Raw genomic sequence first — 25,131 nt, 5'->3', positions numbered from 1 at the left:
ATGGGGTCCTCAGGGAGGAGATGTATCTTAGGTCACCACCTGTCAGCAATATCAGCATGGCTAGCTCTTTCCCCTTCTAACCCCAGAGCTTCCCCACTTTGCACGATGTGAGTAACTCCACTTTGGAAGAACCAAACACATACATTTCAGGGTGGGACAAGACCTCTGCTGTCAGAAACTATGTACTTCATCCTATTCTAGTGAGGAGAAAATAAATCCCAACTTCAAAATCCTGGAAGAAGGAAACTGTAATTTTCCTCAATAGACTTTTAAAAAGTAAAATGCTAAGTAATTTATCTTTAAGAAATTCACCCCTTGTCTTCTCTACAAATATCCTGCTTTTTAAATGCAGTTTCTAGGCTCCAGATATCTTGTCAACATTATGTTCTACTGTGTATCCAATTGTTATCAACATCCTTTATGGGAAAGAATTGAGCTCTGGTGCCCTGAGGCATCCTTGTATGTAATGAATTAACTTCAGTGTATCTAGAATGGTACTCTTTTACATAGCATCCATGGAAGAATGGAGAAAAGAGTCACATTTTTTGTATTCTGTGGTTTGGATGAGGAACACAGGTTGAGAAAGGTTGGGGAAAAGGATAAAGATCATTTTAGTCTACTCATCTTCAAAATGAATCATAACAGTTCTTTTAACCTTTTCCTCAAAGCTTTAATTTGCAACAATAAAATGTTTATGCCATTATTCTGAACCTTTGCTATATTTGCCACAACTTTATTTTTTTTTTATTTATTCTTTTTATTGAGAGAGAGAGAGAGAGAAGGAGAGAAAGAGTTAGTGGGGAGGGGCAAAGGGAGAGGGAGAGAGAGAATCTTAAGCAGGCTCCAAATCCAGTGCTGAGCCCAACTCAGAGCTTCATCTCAAGATAGATCGTGAGATGATGACCTGAGCCGAAATCAGGATCCCCATGCCACAACTTTATTGAAGTGTGGATTCAAGAATCAGATATTTAAGTCTGGTGATGTTTTAACTACTTCTAGGTATAAGGAGCTTTAATTTTAATATGTATCAGTTGAGATTGTTATTTAAAAATTTTAGCTACTATGAAACATTTTCTCTTTGTTAGTTAGTCTTAGCAACTTTTTAAGTTTAGGAGGAATCTTCTTAACTTCATTAGTGTTTGTGAATAAGGGTCATTAGGTTTTGTTTCCAAGCCCTTCTGCTATGAAAAGACAGCGATGAAATGGGACCTCATTCTCTGAAGAAAACCTAGCTCCCCTGCCTCTGCTTTTGTATCTTAGTGCCACTGAAATGAAAGAACAAGTTCTGAGTTTCATTATCCAAGTGTTTCTGGAAAAGGCCGGAGAAATTAGTCCTTTTGTAATGCTTCCTGCTACATCAGCAGTGATTCACCATATTTGGAGTGTGAGCTGAGCCATATTTCCCCAGATTGTATTTGGGCCTATCACCTCAACACAAAATTAAAAGAACAGAGTTAATTCCCTTCAGACTGACATTTTAAACGGAGCTTGGCATAATAAAAACTGCTCCCAATACTGTGTTCTATTTAGATTGATTACTGATTGTGGGTCCTCTTTAAGATATAACATTTAGACTTAAAGAACTCTGATTTCCAAAACCAGCTCTTTTCCTTTCAAAAGATAAGTACTTAGCTTGTTATTTCCTCCTCAGAAGGCTGTGTCCATTCACCTCAAAGGGTAACGAAGAAAACAAACAATAAATGAAAATCTGACTTTAACAGAGACTGTCATTTTTTAATATTGGCAATAAAATGTATTTGTTTGTTTTTAGTTTCACACGAGAAATGCTATATCACATTCTCTCAATTCTAGGAATTGGTTTGTTTTAAATACAGATTATTTATTGTAGAAACCTTTTATCTGCAATTTCTATGGAAAAAGGAAATAGTTTCTCAGTATGAAAGTTATGCAGCACAGTAATTTCCAGAACAGCAGTAATTTGCTAAATGATTTCCTAGTGAAGTGAAAACATGACTATGCTTCCTTAAACACTTCCCACCAGGCTAGCAATAATTTCAGGCAGGTGATCAGCTAGAGCCCCTCAACTGTAACTATAAAAAGAAAAGGCAGGCCATTATGTTATATTATGGGAATGAAAGCTATATAGTATTCAGTTTTTGTGTTTGGAGGTCAGGGTTTTCCTTTTCTTCTTTTTTTGTTTTGTTTTTGTTTTTTTCCATCTTGACACTAATGACTTCGGGATTGGCACAAACCTAGGTCTAGTGCTATGGATAGTTTTTCCAGCACAGGGGATGAATTCATGCTAATATATCCATATTTTCTTTCTAAATCATTTAGTCCCTTCATGTGCCCGTGAAACAGAGTAAAGCTAACTGACCTACCTAGACCTGATGCTAATTGATAACCTTCTTCGGTTTTGGCCCATGGTCCAATCATCTGAGCTAACCAGGCAAATAACACATTGGAATAAGGGACAGTTTGCCTCCAAAATTATAGACTTACCATTATGAGATATGAGTGCATCTTTGCTTAATATAAAAAAAATCAGTATATATGATTAAGTATTCTATTATCAACATTATGTGACAGCATATAGGCATATGTATATAATTCACAAATGAAAGTGTTAAAATTTTAGATAGATTTCCTCTTTATTTCTCACATCACCATAATGTTTTGTGTTTTAATAAAAAACAAAACAAAACAAAAAAATAAAATGGTACAGTTTTTCAATAAGCCCCTGAATGGTTTGCAAATACTCCAAAGACTATACATTTTCAAATCTGGGTATATTGGGGAATTATTAAATAATTTGAAAAAGGGTGTCTCTTATCACTGCCAGTTAACAGCAGGAATACTCAGAAGGCCAGAAAGCAGCCCCAAACAGTTCTGTACTGTATATAATGAAAATAAAATAATTATGTTAAAAAATTGAGGAAATATTTTGTCATAAAGAGCTAATCTGAATATTAAAATATTTTATTTCTTACCAAAATGTTTATGGAATTGTGTAAAGCCCATGGTTCAACATTTTAAGATAGTCATCAATAAAGATAAAAAGTGGCATGGTGATTAAAACAGAAGACAGCTAATATAATTATTCATAAAATAATTATATTGGAATTGTGACATTTAATTAATTAAATATAGGCAATTTCAATTATACTAAAAGTGAAGAAAGCTTTAAGGAAATCAAACTAAATCCTAATGCTGGAGAAAAGTTCTCATATTCTAAAGAGAGAAATCTGTCCTATATTCACATAGGTTTCTTTCTCAGGTTTCTTTACCCAAATATTTCAGATTTTAACTTTACTGTCTTGTGTGTCTTAGGTATGATGCTTCTGCCTCCTTTGGGCTTCTGTTTCATTATAACATAATGCAATCTAGAGGGCATAGAAGATGCCTGGCCAGGGAAAGTGCTCAATAAACATATTTTTTAAATAAAAAGAACGTGATGTTCAGATTAATTAAAGGAAATAGGCACTAAAGATCAAATAAGAAATGTTGTTGAAATTCAAATGAATATGCCTCTTGGCTTTTTGAATTACTATCCTCTTTTTCTCTACTGGTGCCATCTCCAAAGAGAAAAAGCCAAAGTTATGTCATCCTCTTTGAGGATGGCTCAAAACCTCACCCTCATGTTGGAGCCCCACTTGAGTCATTCAGAATAAAACTCAGGCATTCTCCAGGTAACAACAGCTGCATTTATTTGTACATGCGCAGTGTTGTCCAAGGAGGAGCATTCAGTAGACAACACGGCACAACTTGTAGTTGTTTCTGAGTTTGTTTTAAGCACATCCTTACATTATCTGAACATGTTGATTTTATAATTATAATGAATGTTTGGTATTCATTTCATTTAAAGACTAACCCACCTGTTAGAAAAATCCCAAATTAAAAACAAGAGTCCCTTCCTGGAATAACCAGTTGCTATTGTTTTCTGGAGGCCACGAGAACACAGGAACTGAAATGATCTCCCTCTTTTTGCACTGCTCTCTTTGCATCTTAACATCCTAGTCCACCTTGTAATGAAATGTGGGCCAGGGGGTGAATCTTTTCACTCACATCTGAAGCACCTTCCACTTCCAGCATGCTGGCTGCTTCAAGAAGGTCAGAGGCAAACTCCCCTAAGAGCTAATCACTCAGAACCAGCACAGATGCCACTCTGGGCAATCAGACGCCCTTGTGGAAGGCTTTGGTCCCAAGAAATATTTACCGTTGGTTGAGTTGTCATACTGGGCAATTTTGATAAGAATCTTTTAAATAAGATCAAAAACTATCATTACATACTGCTTAATTATGGGCCTTGGGAAATGAGTTTCATTTTTCTTATAGATTAAATTACTTGGTATAGTGAAAAAAAAAAAACCACCTAATTTCATTATTTTAAAGCTTATTTGACAAAAATAGGGTTACCCTGCATGTCACTGATTTACAATTTGCTTGTACTATTTTAATATGTTTTGGACATATTTTTATATCAGTATGCATTACATTCTCTTAATATCTTCATTCTACTTTATTGTTTGCATATACTAATTAATTTAACAATTAATTATTACTGGAAGTTCACACTTAATTAAAAGTACTAGTAATTTAACTAGTATTTTTTACACATTTATATGTTGCAGTTAATCAAATTTCTGGATACAAAAGTTTGCACATTTCAAACTTGATAGCTTTTACATTATTGCCCTCTAGAAAAGTGCTCATATGTACTTGTGCATATACAGGCACACGTGGTTAGCATATACATAACACACATTTTGACCACACATACAAACACCCATCTGCCTACTAAAAAACTTTTATGTGCGGGGTGGGGTTACCAGGGACTTAAAGCTTTACAATCAGAAAAGCGTTTGCCTACAATTTATAAAACTCTTCATCCCCTCACTCAATGATGATTCATTGTACTTGTAAACCATCCACTCAATGCAAAGCACAGAACTAGGGGCTTTGGGAAGGCATTTGGTAACAGAGGATTCAGTCCTGTTTGACCAGGGTCATCCTCACAAAGTCACCCCTAGTACACAAACATAGTACAATGTAAAAACAAGCACATTACAAGTTCCTTAGGTGACTGAGGTTAAAATTCCGCGGGCTTTTTACTCTGGGAGTGGTTCTCTGATAGAAGAGTAAACACGTTTACATTTCATTTTGTTGTTTTGTGTATCATATGGAATATGGCATCGATTGTAAATTAAATCTTGGTTTTGGGGGAGGGGCAGTAAAACTGAAGAGTAATCTGAAGAAATTGAATTGCATAAAGCCCGACAGCTCTGACTAGAAATACGTATTTTTTTAATTTAACAATTTATAAACATAAGTACATAGGAATAAAATGGCTGTGTGCCTTCTCTAGTGTGTATATGTGGATGGTTAGCATATCTTTTCTTAAAAGCTGTACCTTTCTTGAATCTAGATTCAAATCATATGGCAAGCGGGTTGGAAACACCAGGCATGCATGTCAGGGGCTAGGGCACCAAGCTACCCTGGCACGCTGTCAGGTCAACTGCTGGACTGCTGCTTGGCAGAACTACAAATCTCCCCGCTGGCAGCTCGTGTTCCAGGCTCCTGGCTGGGCTTCGCCTCTTGCCCTGCGTCGTTTTGGGCAGGTAGGCAGGCAGGAAGGCACAACTGGGGATAGCTGAGCAATGTGGAGCTGCTGTGACCACAGCTGGTGCCAACATCCTGGCACGCAACCCGCCCCACCCCTTTCCTCCTCACCAAGCCCTGCAAACAAAGGTTGCAGTTAACTAAAATATATTATACACAGCTTCTCGTACAGTGTGCTTATGCGGTTATTCAGTTGTTTTTTTCCCCTCCAATTTAAAAGTTAATTATTTCTGTGCTATAGGGACAACAAGATATTTCCATCACCCATTTTCCCTGAGGACAACGTACACATTCTCATAGACACACTTTTAAAACACATCAAAGTGCCTCTAAATGTGGGAAAAGAGGAACAAGTTCAGAATAAAGAGATAATATTTACTATAAATAGCAGTTAACTTTCTTATTATTTGCAAGAGGCATTTATTAGCTAGGCAAAAGGGTCTTGAAGGTTGTGTTTATGAACAACACACACACACACACACACACACACACACACACACATTCTCTGTTCTTACTGGGGATATTTATTCAAAGCAAACAAAGCATTTTAAAATTCAGATGATAAATAGAGAAACCCTAATGTGCACAAAATAAACAGATTCTGCTCTTTTGCTCCTTCAAAAGCTGAGTCTCACCCCAGTTTTCCTTCTTCTTCTATCCTCATCTAGATTCCCAGCTGAGGGAGCCAGTGACCTAATTCTGCTCAGTTCTAATGCAACACGGGAGTGAATTCAGAATATCTCGGTACTGGCCTTGCTGGGATTGCAGAACCCCAAAGTCATTCTCCTGATGCAGAGGTAATCCTGTAATCAGCGCTAACACCACTCACCAACCCTTCTAACAGCTTGTAGGAGAAACCCCTTTACCTCCTGTCAAGCAGTGACCTAAAACACTTTAATCCACTTTACATTCTCAAGGTCAGAGTGGGTACAATGCTATCTATTTTGGCCTAAGAGAAAAGGAAAATTTCTTGCTCTAAGTATTAGATTTCTACTGTCCCACCCTCTTGGTCCTTCTAGATGTATGAAAGGCTCACATGGGGCTTGTAGTATTCCCTTCATCATCTCAAAATTTTAACTCGTCCTCGAAAGAGATGCCCCTTCTCAATTTTTATACTGAAAAAATGGCAAGCAAAACTTCCCAGTTCCCAACCTAAGAAGCTCTAAACTAGGAATTTATTGACATTCCCCAAGTTGGCTTTATTCAATGATCAAGATAAAATGCGTGCATAAAATCCTGGCCAATTTGCATACCTTATTCTTCACACACACACACACACACACACACACACACACACACAGAGCTAACTATTTTTTAACCTGTGACTGTGACATAAATTTGTTTTTAATAATATCTTAGTTTTATATAACCATATATTCAAGGTCTTTATCATTCAAGGTACATGAAGGTTGTGCATTTAATCTTTAGCATGGTTGTAGAAGATATGATTCACAGAGTAGAGAATAGATAAAAATAAGCATGCAGCAGCATGGTGCCGAATCATCAGAACTCACCATCTTATCAACAAATAGAAGTCATTCTTCTTTATTTCTTGAGCAAAGCAGTTTCATATAAGATAAATAGCTTTCAGTCAGAATAGCCTAACATGCAATATGCATCTTTTTGACATGTATATTCTAGCACTACTTTAGACCGTAAGATTAAAATAAGAAAAATCTCAGCGTTGTGTGTTGACAACAAACACTGGTTGCATCGGGATTTTTCTCTAGTTTTCATCCCCCAGAATTTGACTCAGTGTGTGTAGGTTTGTACATTACTGGCTATTGCTAAATGGTCAGTTTCTAGTGACCTTCAAATACCATTTTCTAAAGTCTTATAGGGGAAATAATTTGGGAGATTTGTACTTTTTTATATTAAACATTGAAAGTCACATCGTGCTTTGGAGATACTGTGTTTCATTTTCAGAGATCAGGGCAGAGTAGAATATGTTTATAATAGATTTAGGAGGCTGGGTTCTAGATATGTGACCTTGGGAAGGCCATTTAGCTAATCTAGTTTTAGTTTCTCCATCTTGCAAAGGAAGCATTTGGGTCAGATGGTTTTTCAAATTACACCTAGCTCTAATACGATGTCATTGATACATTATTGTTCTTTTGTTAACATAGAAAGTAAATAGCGAATAGGGAGGTGGATGAATAAATTAAGTAGACACCTTCCATGGCCCAAGCCTTTGGCACTGGACCAATCTTCCCTCCGTGGGTCCAGACTGACCACTGTTTTATGGCTAAAAACCCTTCTCACCCAGGCTGTCTAAGCCCCTCCTATTCTCAAGTCCTGTTGCAATGCAGCCACAGTAGCCTTGCACCTTTAAGGCAGTGATGTTGCTGCAAGGTTTCTGTTCTCACTGAAATATTAACTTCTACTTTCTGAGACGGAAAACCTAACTGAAGCCCTCGAGAAACCTGGCATCATAGAAAACTTCAATTTTCAAATATTCATTGTTCTTTCTATATTTACCAGTTTGCATGTGTGGAAGAAAGAACTTGGATTTTTACAGCAGACTGCCTTTGCTTAAAACTCCAGCTCTGTTACTTATCTAGCTCTTTGGCCTCTTTGCAACTCAGCTCTGAAATATTTTCTCATCTGTACGATGGACAAAATACCCACACGGACAGTATTATAGAAGAAAAGTAATGTATTTACAAGTGTTCAAAAAATGCTCTCCTTCCTCGCTCTACTTCAACGTCAAATTATTTGGGAGGGTATTGACAACGATACCGAACATTCTCATTTACAAGAAATCTACAGAATCTCTTTTGTAGCCTGTTATTTAGTGAGAATCCATGTTTCGAAATGATAAGGGTGAAATAAACTGCCTCATTTACTGAAAGATCCTGCTACATCAGTTGACACTGATCAGTTTTGTTTTGTCTTGTACTATTGAGTAAATTGGCTCCTTTCTTAAGGCTGACCTTTGTCTGCCTCTGTGACCCCATCTCCCTCTCCTAGTCTCCACAACTTCAAAGAATGCGTGTAAACACATAGGCCTAAGATTAAATAAATTCTGCAGGTGCCAAAGTAGTCTTACATGTGAAAGCTCTTTGAAAAGAATGAAGCTCTATGCAAACTCAAGAGAACTGAAATACAGTTTCCAAAAGAGTGCATTTATTCCTGCTAGATAAAAGGCCAGTGTGGAAACACGTACTGTGCCCGTTTTGGAGCAGATGAGGTCTAGGATATAGTATAGGCAAACGTACTGAGAGACACTCAGGAGGCCTGGGTCCTAAATACAACTTTCCTCCTTGCTCTCCATCTGGGCTGTTATTTGTGGAAAGTATAGTAGCATCACAAACACTGGTCCTGGCTCTCCAATTCGCTACGTGTGTGAACTTGGACAAGTTACTCATCTTCCCAGTTTCTCGTTATAAATATAGGGATAGTACTATCGAACTCACAGAAATGTGGAGTGCATGGAAGAAGATAATAAATGTAACGATCTTGGATCACATTTTCCTCAGAATATACATTCAAAAAAAGTAGCTAATGATCATGGTTCATATCATTTTTGAAAGAGAACAGTTGAATTAGACAGTGTAAGTTCTTTCTCATCTTTAAAAGTCGACACCTTCCTCTTTTCTCCCTAATAAAATATTCCTTGTGGAGTTTGGCATGTTCTGAGCTCAGGGTTTCAGAAGGCTGAGCAGATTTAGAAAGACGAGTGTTCAGATTGGGCAACTGTAAAAACAAAAGCTATCCTATCTTTACAAACCCAGTCGGTAAGTGAATGTGCATGAATTACTCCATCTCCAGTTTATACGTTACAAATACAGAGAACCATCTCAGATAATAAAAGTGAGTGCTGAATATTTTTGCAAGCTATTATAACATTTTGAAGGAATACTATAAACACATACAAGATGTGACTATATGGTAATGAAATGAATTTTCCTGTGTGGCGCGAAAGCTCATTAGCTTAGAGCCTTGTTCTGTGCTGTTCTGCAGAAGTTGCATATGACATTTCTCACTAATGGCTCATGCTGTCACTAAATATTTGTCTCGAACTCCCTCAGTCTTTGGGAATGCAGACATCCACTTGTGTGTAAATTAATAGCTCTGCAGAATCTAAATGAGATGCCCGGAAAAGTCCTTTTCATTTGCTGAGTCCAATACGGAAAAAAAAAAGTCCTTTTCCTAATTATAGACTTGACCAGAGTTGTTGTTTCCAAATAGATAAGAAATTACTTGTTCTATGGGAAAGGATGCTTTGTATGATTCTCAGTAAATAAAACTGGGGCTTTGTTTTTAATAATTCTACTCTTTACATTGAAATGTGATTTTCAGCAAAGGAGAAAAGTAGGTGTGTACACTTACTTTCTTCATCAAGCAGATTTTCAGCAGCTGATAGTAACCTCATCCTGTCTTCTGGGTTTTTAATGTTTAATTCAATGAGATGACTCTCTTTTATATCCTTTAAATCTTCTAGGGTCTCATAACCGTTGAGTAACAGTGTTGAGGTATATTCCTATGAGGGAGAAAAAAATATGTATAGTATAAACTAGCCAGATTCAAATATTTTATTTTTAGTTCTCTTTAGATTTAAGGAAAGTGTAGAAATGCATATGGAAACCAAAGGCACTGATAGGACTCTTGTGTAACTTTATTTAACTTGTACTAGTTTTCCACATCTGAACTCTAGGGCATTTAGAAGAGTATGTTGGATAATTCTCACCTTCTGGAAGGACAAATGTAAAGAAGAAATAATTACCTTAAGCTGTGCAGCGCTAAATCATGGATCAATTAAATAGCTGGATCATTCATCCCATTTGGCACTTTTTCACTTCTCAGATAGCTCAATTGACAAAGCTAGGGTGTCCTTATGTCTATCAATAAAATGCCTCTGGAAGAGTAATTATAGTAATATTTCTGAATCTCCATCTCTCCTTGTTTGCTTGCTTGCAAAAATATTTGCCCTCACTAACTTCTTGGGATAGTTTGAAAAGTGAATATGAAACAGGCACAATTCTTTATAAAAAATAGACCTAGCATTTTGTGAAATCATTATATAAACCGAAGGAACTCCAGACTTTCTATTTAATTAAAAGCTTTTATTAAGCATAAAAGCATTGTGGTTGGGAAAAGTATTGTTTCCTTTTCTCAGCATGTATATTTTTGTCCATCATTTGCATCAATATATATTAGTTTAAAATTCATAGGCTTCTGATTTCTGAGTCTGTATGTTATTTGTGTAACCTCTGTTCTCTCTAACGGAATAAAAATGCAAAGTGAAGTTGCTTTACAACTTCCTCAAAACTTCCTTCCATTTTACTTGATCATAATTTCAATATCCTTATTTTGGTTACTAAAACTGAATAAGAGGAGGTATAAAAGTTTTAAGCAATTGGGAAGAACTACCAGCCCCTTTTTACAAAAGAAAGAGAAAGAAAGAAAAAGTACCACTTCTTTTTAAAAAATAATGTCTCCTAGATGGAGTACTAAGTTAGAACAGAGAAACCAAAATTCCCATTCTGACTTATGTCTGATTGTGGGTTCTTGAGTAAGTTATTTCACTTCCTCAGACCTGGGTTTTCTCATAGGTCACAGGGCAAACAAAAAGAAGAAGCAGGGTTTAAACTTGTACTTCATCCAAGCAGTGCCCCCTTTGAGGGGCACCCATCGTAATGTAGGAAGGCCGAGGTAGTTTGTCTACAGACAGGAGTATAACTAGATAATTCAAGAGAAACAATTAAGGAAAGCTTAATTGGCTATTGCCTTGATGAATCTTGAAAATTATCAAAGTACTGCTGCATTAATTTTAGAAATGGATTGCAAAACAGTAAATTAAGTGAGGCTAGGTAAATTGTATGTACACACCATTGAACAAGGTAGATATTTCATAGAAATTTTGCTAATATAACAAGAAAATAATTGGATTATAAATATAAACAACACAGTTTCCTTAACACAATCATCATGGGGGTTTAATGATCACTATTTCCTAACAAATTGCTTTTGGAACAATTACATTTATTTGTCTTCTCTTGACTTGCTTTTGATCTCTGCCCTATAGAAAATGCAATTTTCTTTTCATTTTTCCTTTCAGTTCTCTGGATTTTTACCTTTACTCTTCATACTCCATCATTCTCATTTACATGTTTTCTCTGGGCCTTTTATTCTCCAAGGTATTTTCATTTTTCACTGCACTTTCTCAACATTAATCTCTACTGTCACTGCTAAGTACCATTAGAGTTTAGTCCAAGGGATGTTATATCAAGACCTGTCCTTGCATAATAAAAGTAATAAAGGAGAAATAAGAACTCTTCTTGGAAAACAGATTTCCCTTTGCTGTAAGTCATATATTTTTTAACACTATACAAACACTGATCCATTCTCCTCATTTATTCCATCCAGATGCCACCAGAATCAAACAGGCCACAAGTTTGCTAACCTGAAGGTCAATCCTCTGTAAGAACTCCTGCAGAGTCTTGGGTTTTTCCTTTCCACTCCTTCGGTGTGCCTTTATTTTCTTGGGGGCTGCTTCCTCTTCTGAGATGACATCCACATAAATAAATTTGAAGTTTCCCACCTTATTGTTCAGCATTCCTGTCCACATCCCCATTGGTGTTTTGCAGATAATGTCTATTATGTCTCCTTTCTAAAGACAAAGAAATATACCAATCAGTTTTCAGAGAACTCTGGTGCTATAACAATTGGTAGAAAGCATAGAATCATAGAAAACTAGAATAATGAGGGAATATGCTAAGGGGGGGTTACTCATAACAGAAATAAATCTAAGAGAAAAATTCTTTTAAAAGTTCAAGGGAACTATTTGCTAGTAATAATGAAGAAAATTTCAACCAACTTGAAAAAGCTCTTACACACATTTGACGATATCTTTATGTTTTTGGTATATCAATTTATGAACTTAAAATTGTACAGCACAATGGAATTTAGAAATAGTTTTGCATATACTGAGTCATTTTATGCCCATGATACACTGCTTAGGTACATATACAAGGTTTCATCATTACTCTAAATATTAGAGAAAAGAAATGCAAACATTAAATTAAATTTTGAAAATCATGGCAGTTGTCTGAATTCAAATGACAGAACCAGAACTCAAGTCTAAGTCATCTGAACTCAAAAATGATGCTCTTTTCATTCATCTTGTCAAAGCACTAGACATGTAACAAAGCTCAAGCCATGATTCCTGGAGGAGCTCCCAAATAAGGAAGGGGAAAAAAAAGAAGTCTGTATCTCAGTCCATGCTTCTAGTTCATCTGAAAATTTTACCTACAGTATAAAATAAACCATCTAAGTGTAGCATTCATCTAAAATAAGGAAACTGTTAAGAACTTTGTATATACTATGTAAGAAAAGTATGTGTGCACTATGGATAAATTATGCTACTTAATTATTTTAAAGAAGACAATACTTAGATTTAGTTCCACACCAAAGTTGGATTGATGTATGACTGAGCACATAAGCATGGACAAACCAATTGGTCTTTTTCTTTATTCACATCTGAGACTCTAATTGGTTATAGGCTGCCAGTTATTGGCAAGAGTAGAAAACACACAGGGGTACTTCTTTATAAGGAAAATTGATTTCTATGCAAATACAGTGCCTACATTTAAAAGTCATAGCTACTCCTTTGAGACTTATAAGTTTCTACCCCAGAGAGGACATTATAGATTTGATATTTTTACCATTTTAGGGGTCTACCCTCAAGCAAAGCATTAAGTCTGCTACTAAAAATACTTTTTTACTGGTGCTCTATGAATGTGTATTCTATCTAAAACACAAATTGTATTTTTAATAGTGGGATTCAATGTGATCAAAAGATCTGATATTTCTGATTTGTGATCATCTGCTTGTTTGACCCTATCAGCTTTTCATCTCGTTCTTCCTGCCTCTAACTATGGGGAATCAAATCCTGGGCTCGATAGGATCAGCTAAGCAGACCTAGAAAATCCCCAGAAGCTCTAAGGGAAGTTGCTAAGCATGGGAGCTCTCTGCTGCATCCTTCCTATTATCCTTTAAACTCATAAAAAGTATACATTCCAGGAAAGCCCATAGGTCACCAAGCAAAGACCCAATTTCATTGTGGATAAGACCCCTGATATAAACAATAGCATTCAATCCCCAGTGGTAACTGTGGGATTTTTATTGTGTCCTACAAGAGCTCTACAAATATCACCTTAGGCAGGACAAGTGGTGATGCACTGGTATAGCATTGTAAGGAAGGCGAAAAGCTTTCCTGAGTCAAATGGGTTCAATTTATTCCCTTATACAGTCCTTCCCCAACTATGGTTACTAGGCTATAAGCATTCTTCCCCCCAAGTCTTGAATTTAGACTTCGAATTATTTCATTCCAAGGATTGAGGAGCTAACTATGAAGAATAATGTTTTCTTCGTTCTCCAGCTGAGCTTACTCTGATTTATTATCCTAAAAGGGATAAAGAGAAAAGCTGAGTGTCTTGAATATTAAATAATAACATCAACACTTCATAACTTATCATAATTACTGGTTAATACTGGCTTGATGTTGGTAGTATAGAAAATTCATCATCTTTGTCCTTTTAGCTATATCTATTTGTGTTGCTAAAAGGAATAATTTAACATGTATAAAATGCTTTGGCACTAAACCTTCTATTTGTACTATTGCAACAGCACCTCCCTTTTAGTGTGAGTAGAACTACAAAAATAATAGATCTCATACCCACAATTATGTTGTATTATAGGACACAAGGGACTATGCAGATATAATTAATGTCCCAAATTAGTTAATTTTGTAGTTAAAAGAGAGCTTATCTGGATGTTTCCAACTTTATCATGTAGAAGCCCCCAAAAATAAAGAGATTTGAAACATGAGTGAGTTTTTCTTCTGAAGGCTTTGAAGGAACAAACTGCCATGTTATAAAGAGGACCATGGCTGGCAGCCTCAAGGGGCTGAGAATGGCTCCCAGACAGTATCCAACAAGAAAGCAGGAACCTCAGTCCTACAACCACAAGCAACTGAATTCTGCCAATAGCCAGTGAGCTTGGAGGAGGACACTAAGCCCCGGGTGAGGACACATAGCCCCAGCTAACAACTTGATTGCAGCCCAGTGAGACCTTAAGCAGGGAACCCAATTGAGCCATGACCAATGGATGGCCCATAGAACTGTGAGGTAATAATACATTTGTGTTGTTTAAAAAGCCTCTGAGTTTGTGGAAATTTATTACACATCAGTGGAAAATACAGATAATAAGAGTAAGAAGAGGGAATTCAAGAGATAATATCGTTGGGAGAAGGATATATGGTCACTCATAGCAACCAACTTAAGTACTAAATTTGCCCAGCCAAGTCTGGTTCCCAAGGGAGTTGCTCTGCACGGCTCTTGCCAGATATCTCCAACTCTTTTCTCTCGCTCCTTTTACTCCAGCAAGCATCAGGCAGGGCTGGGCACCTCCAGTAACCTGTGAGGCTTTTGGCTTTCAGAAAAATGTAGACAATTTCTTCTCCCCTGACAGGCTTTGATTCTGCAGTATCTGTATAACAGCGACATATGTTATGGCCTCAACAGATGGATTCCCTTACCCACCTCTCATGTTTTGTTCAAATTCTTGCTACATTAAACCAGTGCTCAGTTCTACTGCTGGGAAGAACACATTTAACCACCCCACCCCCCACACACCCGGTTCCCACTGTGCATTTCCTGACACAGATCATACAACCAGCACTAGACAGACCATACAGAATACAGATATGATGTGCACACACCTTGATTTTGAGGGAGTCAGTGTCATAGGGGCTTGGTGTAAAATCAGTATGTACTCTGGCACGGCCACAGAATGGTCCAGAGTATGGGCCATCATCATCAAGTCGAAAACTGTCCCGGTTACTTGTACCATCTGAACAACTTGTTACTCCACCTGATGAAAGCAAAGCAGAAGTTAACGGTTCTCCCTGAAGGTTCACAAAATCCTGAACCATAGTCTGGATACAGCTAAGCAAGGACAATGCTGAAACATCAGATGCCAGCCTTTTGAGGGGGTTCTAAGTGATCGATTCCTATCTTTTTTTTCTGCCTCCCAGTCACTCTCCATTCATGACCTCTGTCTCTGAGCCATAGCTGAACTTTCTCCAGCCAATCTGACTCCTCTTTCCTCAAACACTAACCAAAAACACCCTCTCACTTAGTCTTTATGATCTGATCTAGTAGCATAGTGTTTTGAGCACTGAACACTTGCTAAAGAGGCAGACAGTATAGGCTTAACTCCCTGTGCAGGCCAGACAATTAATTTTGTACCTGTAAACAAAGACAAAAATCTATAGCAACAGTTTGATCTTTGTATGCTACTGATCATAAATGTTCAAAGAATAAGACCACAAGTTTCCCCATGTTTATCACAATACAGCTGGAATACTCTCCCAAACTTCATATTATGTACCACAAGCCATTTTGAAGCAACATCTCTATGCATAAAAGATAATGCTTTTGCTTGTTGTTTGAGTGTGAAGGAAGGAGGATATGTACCTGTACCCAAATGGTTCTAAACTTTCTAAACTGGGCTTTTAAAACTGCTCCAAATCCTTGTTCTCTGATCCTTTTCCCTTCTGAGTTGGAAGCTCAGGGAAAAAAGAGAAAACGGATTCCATTTTGGATGCTTGCGAGATGGAGGCTAAAATGGTTCTCAGTGGAAGTAACTCTGTTTGTCCACCACTCTCTGTTGTCACCTCACTTTTTCTTTCAGTATGGCCCTTCAGTGTTCTGTTCAATGATGGAACAGCCCTGGTTTCTCTATGTATTCAAATAATTATGGCAATACGGTAAAGAACCTTAGAGATGCTCCATATTGTATATGAACTGGTATAAAAGAAAGGTGAGCTGCATGTAATTACATAAATTAAGCCGCATATTACAACAGCTAAGTGGGCCACGGTTTCCTCACACCCTCCCTTCCATGACCACTTCAGGCCTCGGCTTTAAACGGTATGCTCTAGTTAGTAAAATTCTACCCACATTCAGCTTTACAGTTTAGAATTTTAAAACTTCCAGCAGAAATGAATACTAATGAAATCTGAGTTTCATGCATGCAAAAATATATCCTTCAAATGTTTCTGCATTAGCTTTTTTTTTTCACAAAATAACTGTTGTACAGCCAATAGGAGAATAAAAATATAATTCACAATGTTTGAAACATCTGGTCTTTGTGATCTGTCTTCAAATAAGAGAAAGTTGATTTCAAAGGAAATACAAGATAAATAAACCTTGTGGAACAACAACAACAACAATATTTAAAGCCCAGAAGAAATTAGAAGGATGTATAACAGTATACATATAATAAAAGTTATAAGGCATCATTCAGTTATCAGTAGTTTCATCCAATTATTGTAGTAGAAATGTGACTGAAACCTGAATGAATTCCTTCTTAGGAACACATGCTGATTAATTTCTGTCACCTAATTAGTGGTATTCCTTCTATTTAGTATTTACATAGTATTTCACTCTTTACTCATAATGCTGGATGGAGACCTAAAAAGTAAATGTCAGAATTGATGCATATGTCCTGCTCTTTTCAGAATACTTCAGGTAAAATGGAAGGAAAAAAATGAGAGAGGACAGGAGAGGGAAGAAAGAAAGAAACAAAGAAAGAAACAAAGAAAGGAAGAAAGAAGAAAAAAGAAGCAAAAAGAAAAGAAAAAAAAAGAGGGAAGGAAGGAAGAGAAAGAAAGAAAGAAAGAAAGAAAGAAAGAAAGAAAGAAAGAAAGAAAGAAAGGGAAGGGGAGGGTGGGAGGAAGGAGAGAAGAAGAAAGAAAGAGGAAAGAAGAAAGGAAGGAAAACAAAAGGAGGAATAAAGAAAAGGAAAAGAAGGAGAAAGAGAGGGAGGGAAGAAGAGATAGAAAACAGGATTTTGTTTTTCTGAATTCTTCAACTCATGTTAGTAATTATGACGCAAGATAATCCTAGTTCTCCCAAGCATACATTTTTTTATCTTAAGGATGAGGATTTAGTTACCCAACGTGATCTTTTTGAGACATGCCCCTAAGAGCCCTGCCAACTACAAAATTAAGTTTCAAAATAATTCATAATTCTAATATGTTGTATATCATTTTAAACAATAGCAATTTTATGGATTCATCATATCCTACATTTTCACTATTTCTCCTATGAAGTAGCTGGAACCTTGTTGCTAATGTGATGAGCCCCAAATCTATTGTTGTTTTTCATTTGCAATTTGTTTCTTTTGCACTGTTTTTTATTTTAATTCTGGTAGTATTAGCATCCAATGTTATATCAGTTTCAGGTATACAACATAGTGATTCAACACTTCAGTACATTACACAGAACTCATCATGATAAATGTACTCTTTAATCCCTATCACCTACATCATCCGTTTCCCCACCCACCTTCCCTCTGGTAACCATCAGTTTGTTCTCTATAGTTAAAATCTGTTTTTAATTCTCAGACCTCCCAGTTGTCCCTTATTCTATAGCCTTACTTGATGAACTCCGCCCACTGTAGAGACTATCCATGGAGTCACTGGCTTCGAGGGAGATCTTCTCTGTGTGAGATCCAATCATTGGGTCACTGTTCCGGTATGGGAGGGTATCCTCTCCATCCTCCTCATCCTTCAGAAAAACATCAGAGGTTAAGTGCAGAGAACTGATTTCCTTGGAGATATTCACTGTGTGCATTGATTTAACAAATGAGACATATTTTAGCAATAAAATGCTTAGGAATACATCAGCATAAAATATGAGAGTCATTAATCTTTAGTTCAATTTCTAGCAAAACATATTATACTTGGAAAAATTCTTTAGATGAAACATTCCACATTATGGAATTCAACTGAAATTATAATAGTTCATTTGTAAATTAGGATGAATATCACATCAAGACTATTTAATCAGAAATGTTAGATTTATTAACATCTATGCTTTATCCGTGAAAGCATTTTTATTTCTTCATGTTCTTATCATCTATTTACCACCATTACTAATCCTTTGAGATCTGATATTACAAGTTTAAATTCTGCATAGTTGTTTCATGTCAGTTATTTGCACCCTACCAGATCACTAGATATGAATAAAACATGCACATTTTGCAATTCTAAAGCAAAGCTTATCTAAGAAGCTTTACAAATCTCATACCGTGCTTGCACACCTAGTCAAGTGAAAAGCAAATCCCGCATAAAATTAGGAAAGACAGACAATTTCAAAACAAATTACATCTGCTTGAAAACATCTCAAATGTCTTCCATATTCAGATTTTTGGACAAAACCTATACATTTCTTAATATTCATCAAAATGTAATTCAATATTCCTCATTTATGAGCATTTCTAAACATTGATGAAGTTTCAGAATACATATATGCTATGTATTCAGCTTGATTCTCTGCTTTTATTCATTCTTTTATTCACTTGTTCAGTCATTCCCCATATGTTTATAGAATACCTTGTAAGTACCTCTCATGTTTTTTGGAACTAGAGATACCATAGCAAACAAGGTAACAGGGTCCCTGCTCTAATAAAGTACGTTTAGTGTGATGGGCTGTGTGTGTGTGTGTGTGTGTGTGTGTGTGTGTGTGTGTGTTGTGTTTGGGGACATGTGTATAAACAAAATGGGCAAGAAAATTGCAGAGAATAGGTGCTATGAAGGAAATAAAACAGTGATATCAGAGGATTAGATACTAAGATTAAGGTTGGGGAAGGATAGCTGATTTAGATGGAGTAGTCTCCAAAGACTTCCTCTACAAGGTAGTTTATGTTCTGAAGTTTTGACCTGAATGCTAAGATATAACATATGTGAAGATTTGGAGGCAGTTTTCTAAGAAAAAGGAAAATAAAGAACAAAATAAATAAATTCAGAATTAGTTTGGGTTATGCACAGGAAGACAAAGCCAATGTAGCTGGAGCTGAGTGAAAGCAGGGACAGTTTTAGGAGATGAGCTGTGAGATGGAGACTGGAACCAGATAAGGGAGAGCTTTATAGACCATGTGTGGTGGTCATGGAAATGTGCCACTCAGATCTTTTGCTGCAGGACCCTTCTTTGCCAACAGCCCAGCTACCGAATCCACCACTGTGTCTGCATGGAAGCCATGCTCTCTGCCAATCACTGAAAGAATGTGGGTACCATTTGAGTCGATTTGGGAGGATATCGGTCTCCTCTAGTGAAAAACTTTGGTTCAAGGACTGTCTACCAATCTGGCTAAAGCTTTGTTCCTCTCCTTTCACAGGTGTCAAACTTGCACTGTAGTCTGAAAGCTTTCCCTACCCATTTATTTTTTCTCTACTTTATCCTTCACAGACATTTTCCCCAATAATCTTTGGTGTGTCTATTCCTTTCTTAGGCTCTGTTTCTCAGAGCACTGGAATGAACATACCATAGTAAAAGAATGCATTGTGAAGGCATTGTAAAAAAAATTTAATCAAGGGGAGTGATGTATTCTGAATTCTACTTTTCAGAGGTCTTTGTAGCTTTCATTGGAGAATGGTTTTTATGGAGGAAAGAATGGAAGAAAGACAACCAATTAGGTGATTATTATGGTACTTGAGGCAAGAGAAGTTGTTATTGTTTTTGTTTATTTGTTTGTCTAAATCAGGAATAGCTTACATGGAAGAATTAGGGGTTTTAGATAATGCTTTGAAGTTTGAACCAAGAGGATGTGCTGATGAATTAGTGTGAAAAATGAGAGAAAGAAGGAGTTTTGAATGATTCTTAGGCTTCTTTCTTCTCTCCTCTCCTCTCCTTTCCTCTCCTCTCCTCTCCTCTCCTCTCCTTTCCTTCCTTCCATCTAGAGTTATGGTAGTGTTATGGTAGTGTTGTCTATTACTACTAGGAAGACTGGACAAGAAACATTTTTTTTGGTAGAGCATAGAGAATTAATAATCCAGTTTTGGATATATTGGGTTCCAGTATCTATTGTACATTTAAGTGATGATATCAAATTCACAAGTGGTTGTTTAAACACAACAGATAAGATGTCATAGCTAAAGATATAATTGTGAAAAGCAGTCACGACATTGGATGAGATCACTTAGGAGGAGAGAGTACATTGAGTAGAGCATCTAGGAACAAGCCTCAGGAAGACTCAATATTTAGAGAGACAGGAAAAAAAAGCAAAGCCAAGAAAGGAAACTCTGAGAAAGAAAGAAAGCCAGAAGAACACTCAGTTAGATGAACCAAGAAAAGATGATGTTTAATATATATTGAAATCATCACTTGTCAAATAGAGTTGAAAAGTAATATAAGAAGAAAGAAAAGTTATCAGTGAATTTGACCACACAGAGGTCAACACTAATTGTGACTACTGTTTTAATGGAGTACTGGGGACAGAAGTCCTATTAAAAGGGGTTAAAAAGAGAATGGACATAAGACATACATATCAATGTAATAGAATTGAGAGTCAGAAATTAATCCCTATATTTATTACCCATAATTATGGCCATGTATTTATTATCAACTGATTTTCAACAAGGGTGCCAAGAAAATACAATAGGAAAATAGTTGTCTTTTTACCAAATTAGTGTTGAGACAATTGGATATACACATTCAAAAGAAGGAAGTTGGACTCCTACTATATTCCATAGAAAAATTAGTAGACCATACACCAAAATTTAAGAACTACAACTATAAACTCTTAGAAGAAAACACAGGAGTAAATCTTTGGAACCTTAGGTTAAGCAATAGTTTTTTTTTTTTTAAATACAATACTTAAAGTTCAAATGAGAAAAAAAAGATCAGTTGGGCTACATCAAATTATAAACATTTGTGCTGCAAATGTTACCATCAAAAAAATGAAAATACAATGCACGGAATGGGAGAAAATATATCATACTGCAAATCATATATCTGATAAGGACCTGTATCCAGAACATATTTTTAAAAACTTTAATGTCAACAATAAAAAATAAATAAATAAATAACCCAAGATGCCTGGGTGGCTCAGCTGGTTAAACATCTGACACTTGATTTTGACTCAGGTCACAATCTCATGGTTCCTGAGATCAAGGCCCATGTCAAGCTCTGCCCTGACAGCATGGAGCCTGCTTGGGATTCTCTCTCTCCCTCTCTGTCTCTGTCCCTCCCTTTCTCTCTCTCTCTCACTCTCTCTCTCAGAAATAGATAAACTTTAAAAAACCCAAATAACCCAATTATAAAGTGGGAAAATATTTGAATAGACATTCCTTTAAAGAAGATATATACAAATGGCTCATAAGAACATGAAAGATTCCCAACATCCTTAGTCATCAGGGAAGTACAAATCAAAGCCATATTGAGATTTCACTTTACACCCATTAGGATGGCTAGCAACAAAAAGACAGTAACAAGTGCTGACAAGCATGTGCAGATATTGGGATGTTCACACATTGCTAGTGGGAGTGTAAAATGATCAACTGCTTGGGTAAGCAGTTGCTAATTTCTCAAAATATCAGATAGTTACCATATTCCCAAGAGAAATGAAAGAATATCTCCACACGAAAACTCACACACGAATATTTATAGCAGCATTATTTACAATGGCCAGAAAGTGGAAACATCCCAAATGTCTATCAACTGATGAAAGGAAAAATAAAATCTAGTTTCCCTATAAAATGGAATCTTAGTTGGCAATAAAAATAAATGAAGCACTGATGTTTGTTACAACATATGACATACTGTTCTTCATGTACTATATGTGTGATCTTTCCAAGTGTCTGTTTCCTCTATTAAAATAGGAGTAATAATGTTGTTGTTGTTGTTGTTTTCCATCCAACTTCTGGGAAAAATTATTGAGGGAGAAAACAGATGTTTGAAGTCCTCCCTAAAACATCAAGTAATTCTATGTCTATAAGAAGAATCTTTGGCTATTTTAAGAAAAAATTTAACAGAAAAATACACATGATTAACAGAGGGTGCTTACCTTTTCCTCAGAAAGGGCTTTGATGTATTTTTTACCCACTTTTTTCTTCATTGTCCAGGAAATAGCTCTCATTTTTTTCCCTAAACTTCCTCCATTATTTGAAGTTTTATTTTGTTCTCCATTTTCATTTATGGATTCCCCTTCATACACCTAGTTAGGATAGTTTACAAAAGATAGAATAAAAATCATATGACTTCACTCATATGAGGACTTTAAGAGACTAAACAGATGAACATAATGGAAGGGAGACAAAAATAATATAAAAACAGGGAGGGGGACAAAACAGAAGAGAGTCATAAATATGGAGAATAAACTGAGGGTTATAGGAGGGGTTGTGGGAGGGGGAATGGGCTAAATGAGTAAGGGGCACTAAGGAATCTACTCCTGAAATCATTGTTGCACTATATGCTAACTAATTTGGGTGTAAATTTAAAAAAAATAAAAAATAAAAGATGAAATAATAAAGCAATAAAAATCATTTATTTGAAAACATTATTAGAGGGAAGATTCCAAATTTGTGAACTTCATATACATCGTATACCGCAGCTTCCAAAGTTTCAATCTGGACATAATACGTATTTTTAAAGTTGTCCAAGCCTGGTTACATGTGTTATGAATTCAGAAAATCAAACTTCTGATGTCGAAGGACCTGAGCTTCACATCTAAATTTTTTTAAAGAATTTAGCTATTCTTTAAATACCTGTACAGTAGAGCCACTTTAGTTTTACCCATTTTGAGATGCCAAAAATAGAATTAAATGCCAGGAATAATGAGTGGCTAAGTCTGCAGAGATGGGAGATACTTTACTGGAGGCTTTAGAAAGGGTATAGTGGGCCTTAAAATATCCTCTTGATCCTTATAGAAATAGAAATGGTCATTTCTTAAAAAGTTTTGGAATTAAGTAAATCCACTGAGAAAGTGCATTTTTTTTTTATCTTTCAGGTAAGTATCCCATACATATTTCCCACATTGTCAAGCAATAGTAAATATGAACTTCGTCCAGCCATTGGTACAAAAATCTTCAAGTAGTTAACATGTAATTTATTCTTCTAAGTATTTAACATTACCTGATAATATATTTGTTTCTTTGATTGATTATTGCCTGCATCTCCCACTACGAGATAGGCTCCATGAGACTAGAGATTTTGTATTTCTTACTTATTCTAAATGTCTAGAATACTTCCAGGACTGACAATATTTTTTGAATAAGTTAAACTTCTCATGTAGAACTTTGGAGTGACTTTTTTTTCTTGAAGGACATACTTGGGTTATATATCCTTAATATCTCAGATTGGCAAGAAAAGACCCTTTAAGGTCATCTAAGCATTGCCCACCATTCTCAGTGGATGGACAGCCAGATATTTCTTGCATATACAGAAATCAGGGAAACTTCTCTTTAGTGAACATGAATATTTTAATATGAAGGTTTAACCACAAAATTAACAGCATTATTAATAAATATTATGTTTTGCTTCGTATCTTACCCCAAATTGCCTGTGATAAATATGAATGGACAGCCAATTTAAGTACTTATTGAACTTTATTAATATCTACATTCAAGGTTATAAAGGCAAAGAGTTTTTGCTTAATCCAAAAGCCCTGAATAAAATATAACTTGGAAACACTTTAAATTTTTAAAGTTAGCCCTTTTCTTCTCTCTTCTCCCTATGTAAACTCTACCTTCTTTGTAAAACTACAAACTTAAAAAATAATAATAATTAAATAAATAAGAAAGTATATTTTTTATTACCACCAGTGTTAAATTACCATTGCCTAAGCATCAAAAAAGTATCACAAATATTTGTAATTTTAGGTTTTACTATCATTCTTTACAGAAGTTTCGAAGAAACTACCTCAGCATATTTTAAACTTGCACATTTTTCTATACTGTTCTCTTTCATAGCCTGGATTACAACTTTATTAGGTATTTATTTACAATTGTTGTTGCTTTTCTAAGATCTGTCTCTCCCTCTAGACTTTAGGCTTCATGTATTAGGGATCTTCATCGGTTATTGCAGTAGTAATTTCTGAGTGCCTACTGGAAACCCTGTCATAGAGTAGGTGTTAATAAACACTTGTTAAATGAATGAATGCTGAATTGCTGAAAAATGTGTGAACTACTTTTTCAGGTTCACTAAATTCTTTCACAAATTACTAAGTCACCATTCCTAATCAATGAACCTGAATGAGCCTAAACTACTTTTACAGGTTAACTCTAGAATTATAAAGTAAATAGTAATAGAATATATCTCTGTGTGGTTATGGAAAGTTGAAAGTGTATATAAGATTATAATTGGAAATGAAATATACGCTTTCTCACATAGGTCTGTGTGTATATATATATATATATATATATATATATATGGATAAAAGACTATATATGTAATATACATATGTATAAAAGGGGATATATTATACCCACGTGCATATATGTATACTAATGGATATATTTAGAAAGTAATAATAGATGCCATTCTATTTTAATTTCTTTTGTTTAGAATTTCCACTACTGAAATAAAATTATTTAAAAATATTATAGATATATACACATAAGAACCTGAAAAGTATGTTGAGAAATTAGATATGATAAATGGAAAAATTCCCTACAAAAAACAAAAAGTAAGCATACAATAATGACAATGAGTAACTAAGAAATAGGTAAGCTCCAAAACCTACTGATCTAAAATGTATCACATG

The 25,131-nt window shown here is 35.7% G+C and overlaps 1 protein-coding gene and 1 long non-coding RNA gene across 7 annotated transcripts in view; one reads left to right on the top strand and one right to left on the bottom strand.

Moving 5' to 3' along the window:
* LOC109277830 (uncharacterized) overlaps nucleotides 1–6,836 on the top strand; it is a 101,576-nt gene extending 94,740 nt beyond the window's left edge. For both annotated transcript variants that reach the window (XR_008422433.1, XR_002085339.2), the window contains one exon: nucleotides 6,249–6,836. This is a non-coding gene — a long non-coding RNA (uncharacterized LOC109277830). The remainder of the gene's footprint in view (nucleotides 1–6,248) is intronic.
* SAMSN1 (SAM domain, SH3 domain and nuclear localization signals 1) overlaps nucleotides 1–25,131 on the bottom strand; it is a 138,070-nt gene that overhangs the window by 2,050 nt on the left and 110,889 nt on the right. For all 5 annotated transcript variants that reach the window (XM_019467751.2, XM_019467750.2, XM_053903184.1 and 2 more), the window contains 5 exons: nucleotides 22,435–22,584; nucleotides 18,029–18,158; nucleotides 15,305–15,456; nucleotides 11,987–12,193; nucleotides 9,913–10,063 (listed from right to left, as the gene is read on the bottom strand). In XM_019467751.2, coding sequence (XP_019323296.1) covers nucleotides 9,913–10,063; nucleotides 11,987–12,193; nucleotides 15,305–15,456; nucleotides 18,029–18,158; nucleotides 22,435–22,584 — 790 coding nt within the window. The remainder of the gene's footprint in view (nucleotides 1–9,912; nucleotides 10,064–11,986; nucleotides 12,194–15,304; nucleotides 15,457–18,028; nucleotides 18,159–22,434; nucleotides 22,585–25,131) is intronic.

Source organism: Panthera pardus, unplaced genomic scaffold, assembly GCF_024362965.1.
Source record: "Panthera pardus isolate Hobbes unplaced genomic scaffold, ASM2436296v1 HiC_scaffold_16, whole genome shotgun sequence".
NCBI lineage: Eukaryota > Metazoa > Chordata > Mammalia > Carnivora > Felidae > Panthera > Panthera pardus.
This window is presented reverse-complemented; position numbering and strand designations above follow the sequence as displayed.